Source organism: Haematobia irritans, chromosome 2 (assembly GCF_050003625.1).
Source record: "Haematobia irritans isolate KBUSLIRL chromosome 2, ASM5000362v1, whole genome shotgun sequence".
NCBI classification, from domain to species: domain Eukaryota; kingdom Metazoa; phylum Arthropoda; class Insecta; order Diptera; family Muscidae; genus Haematobia; species Haematobia irritans.
The window spans coordinates 40,705,642-40,724,790 of record NC_134398.1 but is presented as its reverse complement, the minus strand read 5'-3'; the positions used below and the strand labels follow the sequence as shown (position 1 = coordinate 40,724,790).

General features: G+C 27.6%; 2 protein-coding genes across 2 annotated transcripts in view; both read right to left on the bottom strand.

The window, feature by feature from the left end:
* Nucleotides 1-3,324: 3,324 nt before the first annotated feature.
* Nucleotides 3,325-10,436, bottom strand: LOC142224028 (uncharacterized). Its single transcript, XM_075293837.1, has 6 exons — nt 10,310-10,436; nt 10,128-10,243; nt 4,172-4,246; nt 4,032-4,106; nt 3,571-3,968; nt 3,325-3,496 (listed from the first exon to the last, which is right to left on the bottom strand). Exons 1-6 carry the CDS (start codon nt 10,406-10,408, stop codon nt 3,408-3,410), a joined length of 852 nt encoding a protein of 283 aa, XP_075149952.1. The 5' UTR covers nt 10,409-10,436; the 3' UTR covers nt 3,325-3,407.
* A 4,415-nt stretch (nt 10,437-14,851) lies between these two features.
* Nucleotides 14,852-19,149, bottom strand: part of LOC142224027 (uncharacterized) — a 28,001-nt gene continuing 23,703 nt past the window's right edge. Inside the window, exons 13-15 of the mRNA XM_075293836.1 lie at nt 16,234-16,302; nt 15,362-15,772; nt 14,852-15,099 (exon numbers count right to left, since the gene is read on the bottom strand). Of these exons, the coding sequence (XP_075149951.1) occupies nt 14,982-15,099; nt 15,362-15,772; nt 16,234-16,302 (598 nt within the window). The 3' untranslated portion in view covers nt 14,852-14,981. The remainder of the gene's footprint in view (nt 15,100-15,361; nt 15,773-16,233; nt 16,303-19,149) is intronic.

Genomic DNA, 19,149 nt, shown 5'->3' with positions numbered 1-19,149 from the left:
CTTAGATCGACTCAGAATTTCATCACGACCTAGAATATATACTTTATGGGGTCTTAGAGCAATATTTCGATGTGTTACAAATGGAATGACAAAGTTAATATACCTATCCTATGGTGAAGGTATAACAAGTAACAAGAAAGTCTAAAGTCGGGCGGGGCCAACTGCATCTTACTCTGCACCACTTTGTGGATCTACATTTTCGATACCATCTGAAATCCTTCAAATTTATTGGGTGCTATATATATGGGTTTATATTCCCATATACCTAAAGGGTGATACGGTCAAAATTTGGTCAAGGGAAAACGCGCGTAAATCGGTGAAATCGTTTATTAAAAAAATCAAATTAAATTTCTTTTTCAAGTTCAATTAGTATAAAATTCAGGAAAAATATTCAGTTAGGCTTTTCCAAATCCGAATTGCCGGGCCTCACGCTTGACACCTGCCATCAGATTTTGTACAGCCACCTTGTCCACCTTCTTCGCCGCAGAAAGCCAGTTTGCCTTGAACTGCTGCTCGTCCTTAGCAGTTTTTTGGTCTTCTTTAGGTTCCGCTTGACAATAGCCCAGTATTTATCAATTGGGCGGAGCTCTGGCGTGTTGGGAGGGTTCTTGTCCTGGGAACCACCTGCACGTTGTTGGCGGCGTACCACTCCATGGCCTTTTTACCGTAATAGCAAGATGCCAAATCCGGCCAAAACAATACGGAACAACCGTGTTTTTCAAACACTCTTTCACGTACATTTCTTGGTTGACAGTCCCGGAAGCTATGAAAATGCTGATTTTCAAGCCACAGGTACAGATGGCTTGCCAAACCAGATATTTGTTTGCGAACTTTGACAGTTTTATGTGCTTGAAAATATCTGCTACGTTTCCCCTTCCTTTTGCCGTATAAAACTCCTGTCCCGGAAGCTGCTTGTAGTCGGCTTTGACGTAGGTTTCGTCGTCCATTACCACACAGAAAAAAATTTCACGAACATTTTTCCAATTAAAATCTTAATTGAGTTTTAAAAAATATTCAATTAAAAATTTAATTGAATCAACAAATTGTATAATTGAAATAAAAATCAATCATACAAATTAATAGTATCAATTAATTTTTTAATTGACTGTCAATTAATTTTTTAATTGATACTATCATTTCTGTGATTGAAGACATTTCAATTAAAAAATTAATTGGATCAATTAATTTCGTGATTGATTCAGAAAAAAAATTTTTTGTGTGCACGCAGTCAAACTTCGTCAGCATCGTCGTGTACAGCCTCCGGGATCGCGCTTTGGCCGTCGTATTTTGTTTATCATCGCGATTTGGAGTCACTACCTTCTTGTAAGTCGATAGTCCGGCTCGTTTTTTGGCTCGATGCACGGTTGTAGACGATACACCCAGGTTATTTACGGCATCTCGGAGAGAGAGGTTAGGGTTTCGCTTGAAACTACCGGCAACTCTCTTTGTCGTCTCAGCGGCTTCCGGTTTTCGATTTCCCCCCGATCCAGACTTCCTGGCTGTCGAAAAACGTTCCCCAAACACTTTTTTACATTTGTAACGGTTGATTTGGCAACTTTTAGCGATTTTGCCAGCTTTGCGTGCGAGTAGCTCGGATTTTCGCGATGCGCGAGCAAAATTTTGATACGCTGCTCTTCTTGCTTGGACGGCATTTTGACAACTGAAGAGCGAATTCCAAAATCAAAATAGGAGCAACATTCTACACACACACCTTCAAAATGAGTGGTGTTCAGGTTTTTTAAATGCAAAATTGAAAGAAATACGTCAAGTTTATATTGACTAAATTTTGACCGTATCACCCTTTACATTTAAATCTGAATCGACAATATATTTAAGGCTCGTTGGTGGACAATATATTTAAGACTTCTTAGAAAATCTATTGACGTAAAATTTAAGTCGATTAATGCCCTGGAGTGGAACACAATATATTATACTATATTATACCCTTCACCACTATGTATACCAACATTTTTGATACCCTTCTTACATCTTCAAATTTTTTAGGACCTATATAAAGATTTGGACACAAATTTTTAAACTTTCACAAAATGTCTTAACTCAAAATTTAAATTGGTAATGACCGGGACGGACTACAATGTTAATAAAAAACTATTGAAATTAGAAAAAATTTCGCAAATCTGTATGTATACCAACGACGATTTTACTAAGAACATGTGGGAATTTTGGCCATATTTGCTAAAATCGCAAGATAATATATATAGGGGCTTTGTCTAATTCTTAGCCGATTTTAATAAAATTTGGCCCACATAGTTAAAATTTTAATTGAACTCTCTCCCTTGCACAATTTTAAGTAAATCGGAGGGAAATTTTGATCTACGGTGGCCATATGACTTTAAATCGGACAACAGATATATATAGGAGCTGTATCTAAATCTGAACCGATTTCAATTCGGTATGCATATTTATAATATTAGTTCTACTCCTTATGCAAAAATTTAAGTTACTCGGGGTAAAACTTCGGCCTCTAGGGCCATAGGAGTGTAAATCGGGCGAAAGCTATATGTGGGAGCTTTAGATATATCTGAACCGATTTTTTCCAAAATCAATGTCTGTTCATGTATTTTTGCACACAAAAATACATGAACAGACAGACGGGCATCGCTAAATCGACTCTGAATTTAATTCTAAGCCGATCGATGGGCCTCAGACCTTTCCTTCTTGGCGTTACATACAAATGCACAAACTTATTATACCCTGTACAACAGTAGTGGTGAAGGGTATAAATATGGTTAGGTTAGGTTATGTGGCAGCCCGATGTATCAGGCTCACTTAGACTATTCAGTCCATTGTGATACCACAGTGGTGAACTTCTCTTCCCAAATCAGGTAAAACTCTGGCTTCTGGTGCATATCGGGCGAAAGATATATATGGGAGTTATATCTAAATCTGAACCGATTTAATCCAAAATCAATAAGGTTATATTCCTACCCAAAACACATACCTACTTGTGCGAAATTTAAAGTTGATTGGACTAAAATTGTGACCTAAACTTTGATTACAGAAATGTTTTCACAGACAGACGGACACAGGGACATGGCTATATCAGCTCTGGGGCCGATCCTGAGCAATATTGCCAAAGACACCATGTGTCTATCTCGTCTCCTTCTGGGCGTTGCAGACATATACCCTAACCTATAATACCCTGTTCTACAGTGTGACGCAATGTATAAATACGGGAATGATTAAACCATAAATCATTTTTATGCAATTTGAAGTTTATTTTATTTATTACGTTTTTAAGTTCATACCAAATATCACCATAGTCTCATCCTCAAACTTTCTGGAAAAAAAACAACAAACCAGCCAAAATCAAAAACACAATTATGTGTTTTTTTCAATTTATTTACTCTTATACAATTTTGGTCTAATCATCATTGCTGCATATTTCAAGGAATAATCCCAGCCTCTCCATGGGTGCCAACTAACACCCCAAGTTTTTGATTGCGCTTGTTTGCGATAAGGTCCATGTAAGTGACTATTAGAAATCCAACAAAAAAATGATGTTAATATATGTACCATAATTCTTTGGAATTAAGGAAAAAATCTTACCCACTATAGCAGGGATCGTGAAACCACCAGGCTCCTTGAAAGTCCTGTGGACAAGTTCTTTTTTTTCCACTCTATCCAATGTTGAAAATTTTTTCCCTCTATGCCATCCCATGCCATCTCCGGCATCTCCGCTATAGGTTCCCAATTCGACAATGGCATATTGCTCACTCTCGTTTCCCACTCGAAATAGGTCATACTTGGCATAACGTGTCTCACCATCGTAATCGGTTAGAACCACCAATAATTCCTGTGATCGATTTCCATTGGTAAGGATATGAAGCATTTCAAGACATATAAAGAAATCACCATCTGGATTGCCAAATCCATTTTTATATTCCATCCATTTTCGATAGAAATTAACAGAGCCATCTTGACGACGAAGTATTGTAGTCCATTGACTATCGGAAAGAATAAGAGAAGTATTGCAAGATTTGACAGAAATTCTACATTTGGTTACCTACCTTTGAGTTGCTTCACACAAGCCTAGACGAATGTCTTCCAATTTGGTTGTGATTTGATTCTCCAAATCATTTTTACTAGAAGTTTTGAAAATTGTATAAGTTCCTGGATAAGTCGTGGGAAGCTGTAAATCCATACTTACCTTTTTGACATTTCCATTGGGACTCCATTTAAAGTCTCTGTTAATTTTATGAGCCTAGCATCCATATCATTTTGCCTAGAAAAATATATTTATATGTTCATATATGCGCCTCTATAGATAGAATTCTACCAAAAATGGTGGATTTTTTACTGTTTAGTAGATTGATAGATTTCTTGATGGTTTGGTTGACTTTGTTAAATTTTGGAAATAAAATTTTGACAAAAATTTTCTATAGAATTAAATTTTTACAAAATATTCTATGGAAATAAAATCTTTACAAAATGTTCTATAGAAATAAAATTTTGACAAAAATTTTTATAGAAATAAAAATTTGAGAAAAATTTTTATAGAAATAAAATTTTGAGAAAATTTTCTATAGAAATACAATTTTCGACAAATTTTTCTATAGAAATACAAAATTTTCCATAGAATAAAAATTTGGAGAAAATTTCCTATAGAAATAAAATTTTGAGAAAATTTTGAGCTGTACATCCAACCATCTTGCAGTCTATCGGGCTTTGCCCAAATAAATTTGACAAGCATACCTTTCCCCTGTTGGTTAAGCTACACTAGTAGTTTAGTCAATGCATGGCTTTAAGCTGAGATAAAAAAAAAACAACAATAGAAATAATATTTTGACAAAACTTTCTATAAAAAGAAAATTTTTACAAAAATTTCTATAGAAATAAAATTTTGAGAAAATTTTCTATAGAAATAAATTTCTGACAAATTTTCTATAGAAACAAAGTTTTGGCAAAATTTTCTATAGAAATAAAATTTGACAAAAAAAGAACATTTTCTATAGAAATAAAATTTTGAGAAAATTTTCTATAGAAATAAAATCTTGACAAAATTTTCTATAGAAATAAAATTTTGAGAAAATTTTCTATAGAAATAAAATTTTGAGAAAATTTTCTATTGAAATAAAATTTTCGACAAATTTTTCTATGGAAATACAAAATTTTCCATAGAATTAAAAATTTCAGAAAATTTTCTATAGAAATAAAATTTTGAGAAAATTTTCTAGGAAAATAAAATTTTGACAACTTTTTCAATAGAAATACAAAATTTTCCATAGAATTAAAAATTGACAAAATTTTCTATAGAAATAAAATTTTGAGAAAATTTTCTATAAAAATAAAATTTTGACAAAATTTTCTATAAAAATAAAATTTTGACAAAATTTTCTATAGAAATAAAATTTTGACAAAATTTTCTATAGAAATAAAATTTTGACAAAATTTTCTATAGAAATAAAATTTTGACAAAATTTTCTATAGAAATAAAATTTTCGACAAAATTTTCTATAGAAATAAAATTTTGACAAAATTTTCTATAGAAATAAAATTTTCGACAAAATTTTCTATAGAAATAAAATTTTGACAAAATTCTCTATGGAAATAAAATTTTGACAAAATTTTCTATAGAAATAAAATTTTGACAAAATTTTCTATAGAAATAAAATTTTCGACAAAATTTTCTATAGAAATAAAATTTTGACAAAATTTTCTATAGAAATAAAATTTTCGACAAAATTTTCTATAGAAATAAAATTTTGACAAAATTCTCTATGGAAATAAAATTTTGACAAAATTTTCTATAAAAATAAAATTTTGACAAAATGTTCTATGGAAATAAAATTGGACAAAATTTTCTATAGAAATACAATTTTGACAAAATGTTCTATAGAAATCAAATTTTGACAAATTTTTTTATAGAAATAAAATTTTCAGAAAATTTTCTATAGAAATAAAATTTTGACAACATTTTCTATAGAAATATAATTTTGAGAAAATTTTCTATAAAAATAAAATTTTGACAAATTTTTCTATAGAAATACAAAATTTTCCATAGAATTACAAATTGACAACATTTTCTATAGAAATAAAATTTTGAGAAAATTTTCTATAAAAATAAATTTTTGAGATAATTTTCTATAGAAATAAAATTTTGAGAAAAATTTCTATAAAAAAAGTTTGAAACATTTTTCTATAGAAATACGAAATTTTGAGAAAATTTTCTATAGAAACAAAATTTTCGACAAATTTTTCTATAGAAATACAAAATTTTCCATAGAATTAAAATTTTGAGAAAATTTACTATAGAAATAAAATTTTGAGAAAATTTTCTATAAAAATAAAATTTTGACAAATTTTTCTATAGAAATACAAAATTTTCCATAGAATTAAAAATTGACAACATTTTCTATAGAAATAAAATTGTGAGAAAATTTTCTATAAAAATAAAATTTAGAGAAAATTTTCTATAAAATTAAAATTTTGAGAAAATTTTCTATAGAAAAAAATGTTAGACAAATTTTTCTAAATTAATACAAAATTTTCCATAGAATTAAAATTTTGAGAAAATTTTCTATAGAAATAAAATTTTGAGAAAATTTTCTATAGAAACAAAATTTTCGACAAATTTTTCTATAGAAATACAAAATTTTCCATAGAATTAAAATTTTGAGAAAATTTACTATAGAAATAAAATTTTGAGAAAATTTTCTATAAAAATAAAATTTTGACAAATTTTTCTATAGAAATACAAAATTTTCCATAGAATTAAAAATTGACAACATTTTCTATAGAAATAAAATTGTGAGAAAATTTTCTATAAAAATAAAATTTAGAGAAAATTTTCTATAAAATTAAAATTTTGAGAAAATTTTCTATAGAAAAAAATGTTAGACAAATTTTTCTAAATTAATACAAAATTTTCCATAGAATTAAAATTTTGAGAAAATTTTCTATAGAAATAAAATTTTGAGAAAATTTTCTATAAAAATAAAATTTTGACAAATTTTTCTATAGAAATACAAAATTTTCCGTAAAATTAAAATTTAACAAAATTTTCTATAGAATAAAATTTTGAGAAAATGTTCTATAAAAATAAAATTTTGAGAAATTTTTCTATAGAAATAAAATTTTGAGAAAATTTTCTATAGCAACAAAATTTTGAGCAATATTTCTGTAGAAATAAAATTTATTTTTATAAAAATAAAAATTGGGAAAATTTTCTATAGAAATTAAATTTGGAAAAAGTTGTTATAAATACAATAAAATTTCGATAAAATTTTCTATACAGCTAAAATTGCAACAAAATTTTCTATACAAAAAAAATGTCGGCAAAATTTTCTATGCAAATAAAATTTTGCAAAATAAGCTTTTTTTGTTTGGTATTTCTTGGTAAAATGTTCTCCGAAATATGGTAGATTATTTTTTACTCGAGTAACAACCGTTGTTGATTATATAAGAGTGGTCCGAAAAGTACATAAGTCCATCGACTAAAGCTAAAGTTTTTGATAGGTTAGATTCAGGTGGCTCGAAATCGGTGCCGGTGGAGTTAAAACATAATCAACGATCTTGAATTGACAAATCAACGGTTGAAACCGCGCGATCCAACAGGAGATGGCAAGAGGAAATTTTCGACACAAAGAGTTCATGGTTTTTTTTTCTATTCCGAACTATTAAGACAACCGTGAAATGTGCAATTTATTAAAATCTAGATGTTTACTTTTCGACTTTTTTAAATCGAAACAAATTCGAAAGTCGAAATTCACAATGGTAAGAGTGGATTCCCCTTGATCGGCATTCAAGGTTTTGTCCTATGGACCGAGTTCAATGTTGGCTAAGGGTATTCCAAAGTGATATGAGTGACGGCACTTTGACCGGAATTAAAATCATTCTTCTATGGAATGAGTTCAAAGTGATCAATGCGATCACGGTCCAACTAAGAGGTACTTCACAAATTTTCGATAGAAATAAAATTTTCTATAGAAATAAAATTTTGACAAATTTTTCTATAGAAACGAAATTTTGACAAAAATTTCTATATAAAATTTTGTAAAGCATTATTCCCATTGAAAATTTTGTGAAAATTTTATTCCTATAAAAAATTTGTCAACATTTTATTTGTACAAAATTTTCTATAGAATTAAAATTTTGACAAAATTGACAAAATTTTCTATAGGTAAAATTTTCTATAGAAATAAAATTTTGACAAACTTTTCTATCGATTTTTTTTCTACAGAAATAGAATTTTACAAAGTTTTATGTAGAAATACAATTTTTACAAAATTTTTTATGGAAAAAAATTGACAAAATTTTCTATAGGAAAAAATTTTGACATAATTTTCCATAGAAATAAAACATTTTACAAAATTTTCTATATAAAATTGTGTGAATTTTTTATAAAATTATTATTTCTATTTTGTCACAATTTTATTTCTATTAAACATATTTTCAACATTTTATTTGACAAAAATATTGTATAGAAATACAATTATGACAAAATTTTCTATAGAAATATATTTTTGACTAAATTTGTCTATAGAAATAAAATTTTAACAAAATTTTCTATAGAAATAAAATTTTGACAAAATTTTCTAAAGAAATAAAATTTTGACAAAATTGTCTATATAAAAAAAAATTTGACAAAATTTTCTATAGGAAAAAAATTTTGACAAAATTTTCCATAGAAATAAAATTTTTGACAAAATTTTCTATATAAAATTTTTATAATTTTTTTTGTAAAATAATTTTTTTCAAAATTTTCTATAGAAATAAAATTTTGACAAAAAAGTCTATCAAAAAAAAAATTTGGCACAATTTTTTTAGAGAAATAAAATTTTGGTAAAAATGTTCCATAGAAATAAAATTTTGGTAAAAATGTTCAATAGAAATAAAATATTGACAAAATTTTTTATAGAAATAAAATTTTGACAAAATTGTCTATATAAACAAAATGTTGACAAAATTTTCTGTATAACAAAAATATTAACAAAATTTTCTATAGAAATAATGTTTTGACAAAATTTTCTATAGAAATAAAATGTTGACAAAATTTGCTAGAAAAAAAAATTTTTTACAAAATTTTCTATAGGAAAAAAATTTTGACAAAATTTTCCATAGAAATAAAATTTTTGACAAAATTTTCTATATAAAATTTTTATAAATTTTTTTGTAAAATTGTAATTTCTATAGAAAATTTTGTCAAAATTTTATTTCTATTAAACAATTTTTCATTGTTTTCACATTTTATTTGACAAACAATTTTGACAACAATTTTCTATAGAAATAAAATTTTGACAAAATTTTCTGTATAGAAAAAAAAAATATATTGACAAAATTTTCTACAGAAATAAAATTTTTAAAAAACCTACCATTTTTGGTAGAATTCTACCAACTGTGGCAACAGTGATTTAATTACACACAACAATTTTTTGACAAAGAAAATTTCCTTGTACGCATTACTTTTGCGCAAATTAATTTTTTTTATAGAATAAAAATAACTTTGTTGGAGTGAAATTTTGTTAAGGATATAAAGAAAACAAGTTTTTACCGGGTTTAAATTGTAGGATATATGTAGGATGTTAGGATTTTGACAAAATTTTCTATAGGAAAAAAGTTTTGACAAAATTGTCCATAAAAATAAAATTTTTGACAAAATTTTCTATATAAAATTTTTATAAATTTTTTGTAAAATTATTATTTCTATAGAAAAATTTTATTTCTATTAAACAATTTTTCATTGTTTTCACATTTTATTTGACAAAAAATTTTGACAACAATTTTCTATATAAATAAAATTTTGACAAAATTTTCTACAGAAATAAAAGTTTTACAAGAATTTATATAGAAATAAAATTTTTACAAAATTTACAATAAAAAATCTACCATTTTTGGTAGAATTCTACCAACTGTGGCAACAGTGATTTTATTACACACAACAATTTTTTTGACAAAGAAAATTTCCTTTTGGGCATTACTTTGGCGCAAATTAATTTTTTTATAGATTAAAAAGAAGTTTGTTGGAGTGAAATTATGTTACGGATAAAAGGAAAACAATTTTTGATGTTAAATTTTAAGACCCTTTTATCTATAGTTTCTTCGCACATTTTATTGGATATTTTAATTCGACTCTCCGAGTTGGTGCTATAAATTTCTTCACCTACCTCTTAGTTATATCATCGAGTCCTTGTTGCAGTATCTCGATTTCAGACAAAACTTTATTCAGTTTTATAAATAGATTCTTCCATAATTCAGCATTACCAGCTTCATCGGATGGATCCTGAGTAGGAGAAAAAAATAGTTTTTCAAATTTTGGAAATTTCCATTAATATTCACATAAACTTACCAAGTATTCATTATTTGTTGCATGTGAGATTTGAAAAATAAAAACTATAAACAAAAGAAATTGCATTGTCCTCCTTAAGCTTGCAGTCCCTAAAATCATACTGAAAGCTTCGTTAGCAAATACATATCATAATTCTGTGGCTTATTAAATTGACTTACTTTTGATAAGAAGGGGATTTCCCATTGAAGATTGATATGAAATTTCTGAACAATCCCTCTACCCAAATGTGATAAGTTTAAGTCACTCATTTAATTTAGTTTTTGATATATTTTTTTGTTTTTTTTTTTTTTTTGTTTTTTTTTTTTTTTTTAACAATCATACATATCAGAGTACGCACAGTGGGAGAATTTGTCAATATTAAGGAATTTAATTTAAAAGAAAAACAAGTAAGGAAAGTCTTAAGTCGGGCGGGGCCAACCATATTATACCCTGCACCACTTTATAGATCTAAATTTTCGATACCATATCACATCCGTCAAATGTGTTTGGGGCTATATATAAAGGTTTGTCCCAAATGCATACATTTAAATATCACTCGATCTGGAATTTTTTCAATCGTTTTTTTTTTCTATTGAAAATTTGCTTAAAATGTTATTTCTTCAGAAATTCTGTCAAAATTTTATTTCTAAAAAAATTCTGTCAAAATTTTATCTCTAAAAAAAATTTTGCAAAATTTTATTTATATAGCAAATTTTGTTAAAATTTGTATTTCTATAGAAAATTGTGTCAAAATTTCTATTTCTATAAAAAAATTAAATTTTATCTCTATAGAAAATTTTTGCAAAATTTATTTCTATAGAAAATTTTATTAAAATTTTTATTTCTATAGAAAATTGTGTCAAAATTTGTATTTTTTGGAAAATTGTGTCAACATTTTTATTTCTATTACAAAATTTTACTTCTATAGAAAATTATTGCAAAATTTTATTTCTATAGAAAATCTTTGCAAAATTTTATTTCTATAGAAAATCTTTGCAAAATTTTATTTCTGTAGTACAGTTAAGCAAAACAATCTTTCTATAGAATTTTTTTTCAAAATTGTATATCTATAGAAAATTTTGTTAACATTTTTATTTCTGTAGAAAATTTGTGCAAAATTTTATTTCTATAGAAATTTTTTGCAATTTTTTTTTTTAATTTTTATAGAAAATTAAACATTATAGAAAATGTTGTAATTTTTTTTATAGAAAATTGTGTCACAATCTGCATTTCTATAGAAAAAAATTTTGAAAATGTTTATTGTCTATAGAAAAAATTTTTGAAAATTTTTTTCTATTGAAATTTTATTTCTACAAAAATTTTTTGCATAATTTTATTTATATAGAAAATTTTGTTAAAATTTGTATTTTTATAGAAAATTGTGTCAAAATTTCTATTTCTATAAAAAAAAATTGTATCTCTATAGAAAGTTGTTGCAAAATTTTATTTCTTTAAAATTTTTTTGCAAAATTTATTTCTATAGAAAATATTGTTAAAATTTTTGTTTCTATAGAAAATTGTGTCAAAATTTCTATTTTGTTGGAAAATTGTGTCAACATTTTTATTTCTATTAAAAAAAATTGCTAAATTTTACTTCTATAGAAAATTATTGCAAAATTATTCTGGTAAAGATAGGAAAACTCTCTTTCTATAGAAATTTTTTTCAGAATTTTATTTCTATAGAATTTTTTTTTTAAATTTTTATTTCTGTAGAAAATTTGTGCAAAATTTTATTTCTATAGAATTTTTTTTGCAAATTTGTACTTCTATAGAACTTCTCTAAGAGAGAAGTTCACCAATGTGGTATCACAATGGACTGAATAATCTAAGTGGGCCTCATACATCGGGCTTCCACCTAACCTAACCTATCCATCTTCTATAGAAAATTATTCAAAAATTTTATTTCTATAGAAAATCTTTGCAAAACTTTCTTTCTATAGAAAATTTTGTCAAAATTTTATTTCTACAGAAAATTTTCGCAAAATTTTATTTCTATAGAAAATTTTGTTAAAATTTGTATTTCTATAGAAAATTTTGTTAAATTTTTATACCCTGCGCCACACTGTGGAAAAGGGTATTATAAGTTAGTGCATATGTTTGTAACACCCAGAAGGAGACGAGATAGACACATGGTGTCCTTGGCAATAATGCTCAGGGTGGGTCCCTGAGTCGATATAGCAATGTCCATCTGTCCGTCTATCCGTCCGTCCGTCTGTCTGTGAACACATTTTTGTGATCAAAGTCTAGGTCGCAATTTAAGTCCAATCGCCTTCAAATTTTGCACATGTTCCTAATTTGGGTCAGAATAGAACCCTATTGATTTTAGAAGAAATCGGTTCAGATTTAGATAAAGCTCCCATATATATCTTTCGCCCGATATGGACTAATATGGTCCTAAAAGCCAGAGTTTTGGCCCAATTTGGTTGAAATTTTGCACAGGGAGTAGATTTAGCACTGTAGCTATGCGTGTCAAATTTGGTTGAAATCGATTCAGATTTAGATATAGCTCCCATATATATCTTTCGCCCGATATGGACTTATATGGACCCAGAAGCCAGAGTTTTGGCCCAATTTGGTTGAAATTTTGCACTAGGAGTACAATTAGTAATATAGTCATGTGTGCCAAATTTGATTGAAATCGGTTCAGATTTAGATATAGCTCCCATATATATCTTTCGCCCGATATGGACTAATATGGTCCTAAAAGCCAGGCCCAATTTTGTTGAAATTTTGCACAGGGAGTAGATTTAGCACTGTAGCTATGCGTGTCAAATTTGGTTGAAATCGATTCAGATTTAGATATAGCTCCCATATATATCTTCCGCCCGATATGGACTTATATGGCCCCAGAAGCCAGAGTTTTGGCCCAATTTGGTTGAAATTTTGCACACTAGGAGTACAATTAGTAATATAGTCATGTGTGCCAAATTTGATTGAAATCGGTTCAGATTTAGATATAGCTCCCATATATATATCTTTCGCCCGATATGGACTAATATGGTCCTAAAAGCCAGAGTTTTGGCCCAATTTGGTTGAAATTTTGCACAGGGAGTAGATTTAGCATTATAGCTATGCGTGTCAAATTTGTTTGAAATCGGTTCAGATTTAGATATAGCTTCCATATATATCTTTCGCCCGATATGGACTTATATGGCCCCAGAATCCAGAGTTTTTGGCCCAATTTGTTTGAAATTTTGCACTAGGAGTACAATTAGTAATATAGTCATGTGTTCCAAATTTAATTGAAATCGGTTCAGATTTAGATATAGCTCCCATATATATCTTTCGCCCGATATGCACTAATATAGACCCAGCAGCCAGAGTTTTATACCGATGTGCTTCAAATTTTGTACAAACATAACACTTAGTCGTATAGTCAAGTGTGCCAAATTTTATTGAAATCGGTTCAGATTTAGATATAGCTCCCATATACATCTTTCGCCCGATATAGACATATATGGCCCCAGAAGCCAGATTTTTGGCCGAATTTGGTTGAAATTTTGCACTAGGACTACAATTAGTAGTATAGTCAAGTGTGCATAATTTGATTGAAATCGGTTCAGATTTAGATATAGCTTCCATATATATCTTTCGGCCGATATGGACTAATGTGGTCCTAAAAGCCAGAGTGTTGGCCCAATTTGGTTGAAATTTTGCACAGGGAGTAGAATTAGCATTGTAGCAATGTGTGCCAAATTTGGTTGAAATCGGTTCAGATTTAGATATAGCTCCCATATATAGCTTTCGCCCGATTTACACTCATATGACCACAGAGGCCAATTTTTTGATCCGATTTAGTTGAAATTTTGCACAGGGAGTAGAATTAGCATTGTAGCTATGCGTGCCAAATTTAGTTGAAATCGGTTCAGATTTAGATATAGCTCCCATATATATGTTTTTCTGATTTCGACAAAAATAGTCAAAATACCAACATTTTCCTTGTTAAATCGCCACTGCTTAGTCGAAAAGTTGTAAAAATGACTCTAATTTTCCTTAAATTTCTAATACATATATATCGAGCGATAAATCATAAATAAACTTTTGCGAAGTTTCCTTAAAATTGCTTCAGATTTAAATGTTTCCCATATTTTTTTTTTTACTAAAATTGTGTTCCACCCAAGTGCATTAGCCAACTTAAATTTTGAGTCTATAGATTTTGTAAAAGTCTATCAAATTCTATCCAAATCGAGTGATATTTAAACGTATGTATTTGGGACAAACCTTTATATATGCTATAGCCCCAACACATTTGACGGATGTGATATGGTATCGAAAATTTAGATCTAAAAAGTGGTGCTGGGTATAATATAGTCGGCCCCTTACTTGTTTTCTATAGAAAATTTTGCCAAAATTTATATCCATAGAAAATTTTCTCAAAATTTTATTTCTGTAGACAATTTTGTCAACATTTTATAGAAAATGTTGTCAGAATTTGATTCCTATAGAAAATTTTGTCAACAATTTATTTCTATAGAGAATTGAAGTATCTCTTAGTTGGAGAGAAATATTTGGCAAAATGTACCAAAACATCAATAATTCTACCAAACAGTAAAAAATCTAGAATTTCTGGTAGAATTCTACCAACTGTGGCAACAGTGGTTCCGAAAATTTAGTAATTACATTGCTGCCACCCTTTATTTTCTTTACAATATTATAACTTCGTATCTTATTTTGGTTACAAGGTATATAACATTTATTTCAAACTCGATCGAATTAACATTTCAGCATAAGCCATGGAGTTGCCATATTTCAAATCAGTCCACATAATACCACCATCTCCTTTTTCAGTTTTGTAGATGCCACTAAGAAATCTGTAAATACAATATGAAAGGAATTTGATGGAATGTGTAAAGAATTTTTAATTACAGTGAAACCTCTTAAACCTGGACACTCTAAAACGTGGACACCTCCCAAAAAATTGCCACTTTTATTGAGACTTTTGCTATACTACTCGTATCACATTAAAATTAACCTCTCATTAGTGGATACCTTACAAAATTTGGAAAAAAATTTTGGGGACCATTAATGTCCAATACTAGAGGTCGCACTGTATATTCTATATCGCAAACTTACGAATTATAACAATAGTCAGTCATAAACCACCAACCTCCAAAAAAAAGTGTTGCACAATTTATAGGATATGCTGAATTATGTTGGTCTTTCGTTGAAAATTTTGATCCTTTATGCATACGTAAACTGTCTCCAGTATTGCCTGAATATTCACCTAACTCTGTCAAAGTATATTTCTCCGATTCTTCAGCAATTTGGAATTGATCGTATATCGCATAGTGCAAATCGATTCCAAAATCTATTAAAATTACCAAAAGCTCTTTGGCTGGTTCATTAGTGGTCATTTTGTGAAGTTTCTCAAGACCAATAAAAAATTCTCCATTAACATCTCCAAATCCGTTCTTATAATCGGTCCAATTACGATTGAAATCTACACTGCCATCTTGACGGCGTAAAATCGGTATCCAGGGATTACTGTAAGGAAAACAATTCACGGTTAATAAATATAAAAAATAAAACAGTTGGAAACAGGTGGGCTAATATGTTTTGCAGCCAACTTCAGGTTGTTACTAAACTGTTAGTCTGACAGATGACAAACAGCTGACTCTTCATTTGTTTGTTTACAAGCTTACAAAAGCATTTCGAAGTAAAGTTATTTGTGATGGAATTCAAGTATAATATGGTGGTTTCTTTAGTTTAGCGTGTGATGGGTTTTACGGCCGTGTGAAGGCCATAATTCAAAACTGATTCTAAAATTCGGTATTATTTCCGACATTTGGTGTAACAAACTAAAAAAATATAATGCTTTACTTTGATGCAACATCCACTCTGTAGTTACCTTTCCTGGCGTCTAAATAATTCAATGAAATATAGCATTGAATGTGTATAGCTAAGTTTACATTAAAGTATTTCAGATGCTATGGTAGTGTACATACCTTTCATCGTCCTTAACTTCCGGCGTGGAATTCCAAAATTTATTTAATTCTAATTTTACTTCATCCATCCTAAAATTAAAGACGCAACAAAAAAATCTATTAGAAAAGTCACAAGAGTAGTTGAAACGAGCTACAAAAATATATAAAATTTTGACAAAATATTCTATAGAAATAAAATTTTGACAAAATTTTGTATAAAAGTAAAATTTTGACACAATTTTGTATAGAAATAAAATGTTGACAAAATTTTCTATAAAAATAAAATTTTGACAAATTTTCCTATAGAAATGACATTTTGACAAAATTTTCTATAGAAATAAAATTTTGACAAAATTTTCTATAATAATAAAATTTTGACAAAATTTTCTATAGAAATAAAATTTTGACAAAATTTTCTATAGAAATAAAATTATGACAAAATTTTCTATAGAAATAAAATTTTGATAAAACTTACTATAGAAATAGAATTTTGACAAAATTTTCTATAGAAATAAAATTTTGACAAAATTTTCTATAAAAATAAAATTTTGATAAAATTTTCTATAGAAATAAAATTTTGACAAAATATTTTATAGAAATAAAATTTTGACAAAATTTTCTATAAAAATACAATTTTGACAAAATTTTCTATAGAAATAAATTTTGACAAAAGTTTCTATAGAAATAAAATTTTGACAAAATTTTCTATAGAAATAAACTTTTAACAAAATTTTCTATAGAAATAAATATTTTTACAAAATTCTCTATGGAAATAAAATTTTGATAAAATTTTCTATACAAATAAAATGTTGATAAAATTCTCTATAGAAATAAAATTTTGATAAAATTCTCTATGGAAATAAAATTTTGATAAAATGTTCTATACAAATAAAATTTTGACAAAATTTTACATAGAAATAAAATTTTGACAAAATTTTATATAGAAATAATATTTTGACAAAATTTTCTATAGATATACAATTTTGACAAAATTTTCTATAGAAATACAAATTTTGACAAAATTTTCTATAGAAATAAAATTCTGACTAAATTTTTTATAGAAATAAAATGTTGACAAAATTTTATATAGATATACAAAATTAACATTTTGACAAATTTTATATAGAAATAAAAATTTGGCAAAATGTTATATGGTTAGGTTAGGTTAGGACTATTCAGTCCATTGTGATACCACATTGGTGAACTTCTCTCTTATCACTGGGTGCTGCCCGATTCCATGTTATGCTCAATGACAAGGAGGAAGCTTTGAAAACCTCAGCAATGTCACCAATATTACTGAGGTGGGATAATCCACTGCTGAAAAACTTTTTGGTGTTCGGTCGAAGCAGGAATCGAACCCACGACCTTGTGTATGCAAGGCGGGCTACCCATTGCACCACGGTGCAAATACAAATACAATTTTGACAAAATTTTCTATATAAATAAAGTGTTGACAACATTTACTATAGAAATAAAATTTTGACAAAATTTTCTACAGAAATAAAATTTTGACAAAATTTTCTATAGAAATAAAATCTTGACAAAATTTTCTATAGAAATAAAATGTTGACAAAATTTTCTATAGAAATAAAATTTTTACAAAATTTTCTATAGAAACAAAATTTTGACAAAATTTTCTATAGAAATAAAATTTTGACAAAATTTTCTAGAGAAATAAAATGTTGACAAAATTTTCTATAGAAATAAAATTTTTTATTCGTTTTGTTTGTTATTGTTGGCTTCTCTTCAATCGTTATTGTTGTTTTTTTTTTTTGATCTCAACTTAAAGCCATGCATTGACTAAACTACAAGTGTAGCTTAACCAACAGAGGAAAAGTATGTTTGTCAAATTTATTTGGGCAAAGCCCTATAGACCCGAATTTATTCTGATAATTGGTTGATAGTTTTGCTGCAAGTAGAGGATGCTGATGAGGAATGTGGTAATTCCGAAACAGCTGTACATCCAACCATCTTGCAGTCTATAGGGCTTTGCCCAAATAAATTTGACAAGCATACTTTTCCTCTGTTGGTTAAGCTACACTTGTAGTTTAGTCAATGCATGGCTTTAAGCTGAGATCAAAAAAAAAAAAAAAAAAAAAAAAAAAAAAAAAAAAAAAAAAACCAACAATAACGATTGAAGAGAAGCCAACAATAACAAACAAAACGAATGAAGGTAGAGGAAGCACGCTCAAAAACAAACCCAGCCAAATACATACAAATCGATGATTTGAGTTTGGCAAAGGAAAAGAGATATGCTGGCAAATTTGTTTAGGCAGTAGCCGACTATCAAACCCTTTTTCGGGAGGTTCAAGTGTAGTTCACGTTGGGTTGAGTGAATTACCCGAATTTATTCTGATAATTGGTTGATAGTTTTGCTGCAAGTAGAGGATGCTGATGAGGAATGTGGTTATTCCGAAACAGCTGTACATCCAACCATCTTGCAGTCTATAGGGCTTTGCCCAAATAAATTTGACAAGCATACTTTTCCTCTGTTGGTTAAGCTACACTTGTAGTTTAGTCAATGCATGGCTTTAAGCTGAGATAAAAAAAAAAAAAAAAAAAAACAACAATAACGAAATAAAATTTTTACAAAATTTTCTATAGAAATAAAATTTGACAAAATTTTCTATAGAAATAAAGTTTTGACAACATTTTCTATAGAAATAAAATTTTTACAAACTTTTCTATGGAAATAAAATTTTGACAAAATTTTCTATGGAAATAAAATTTTGACAAAATTTTCTTTTTCTATAGAAATAAAATGTTGACAAAATTTTCTATAGAAATAAAATTTTGGCAAAATTTTCTATAGAAATAAATTTTTGACAAAATTTTCTATAGAAATTAATTTTGACAAAATTTTCTATCGAAATAAAATTTTGACAAAATTTTCTATCGAAATAAAATTTTGACAAAATTTTCTATAGAAATAAACTG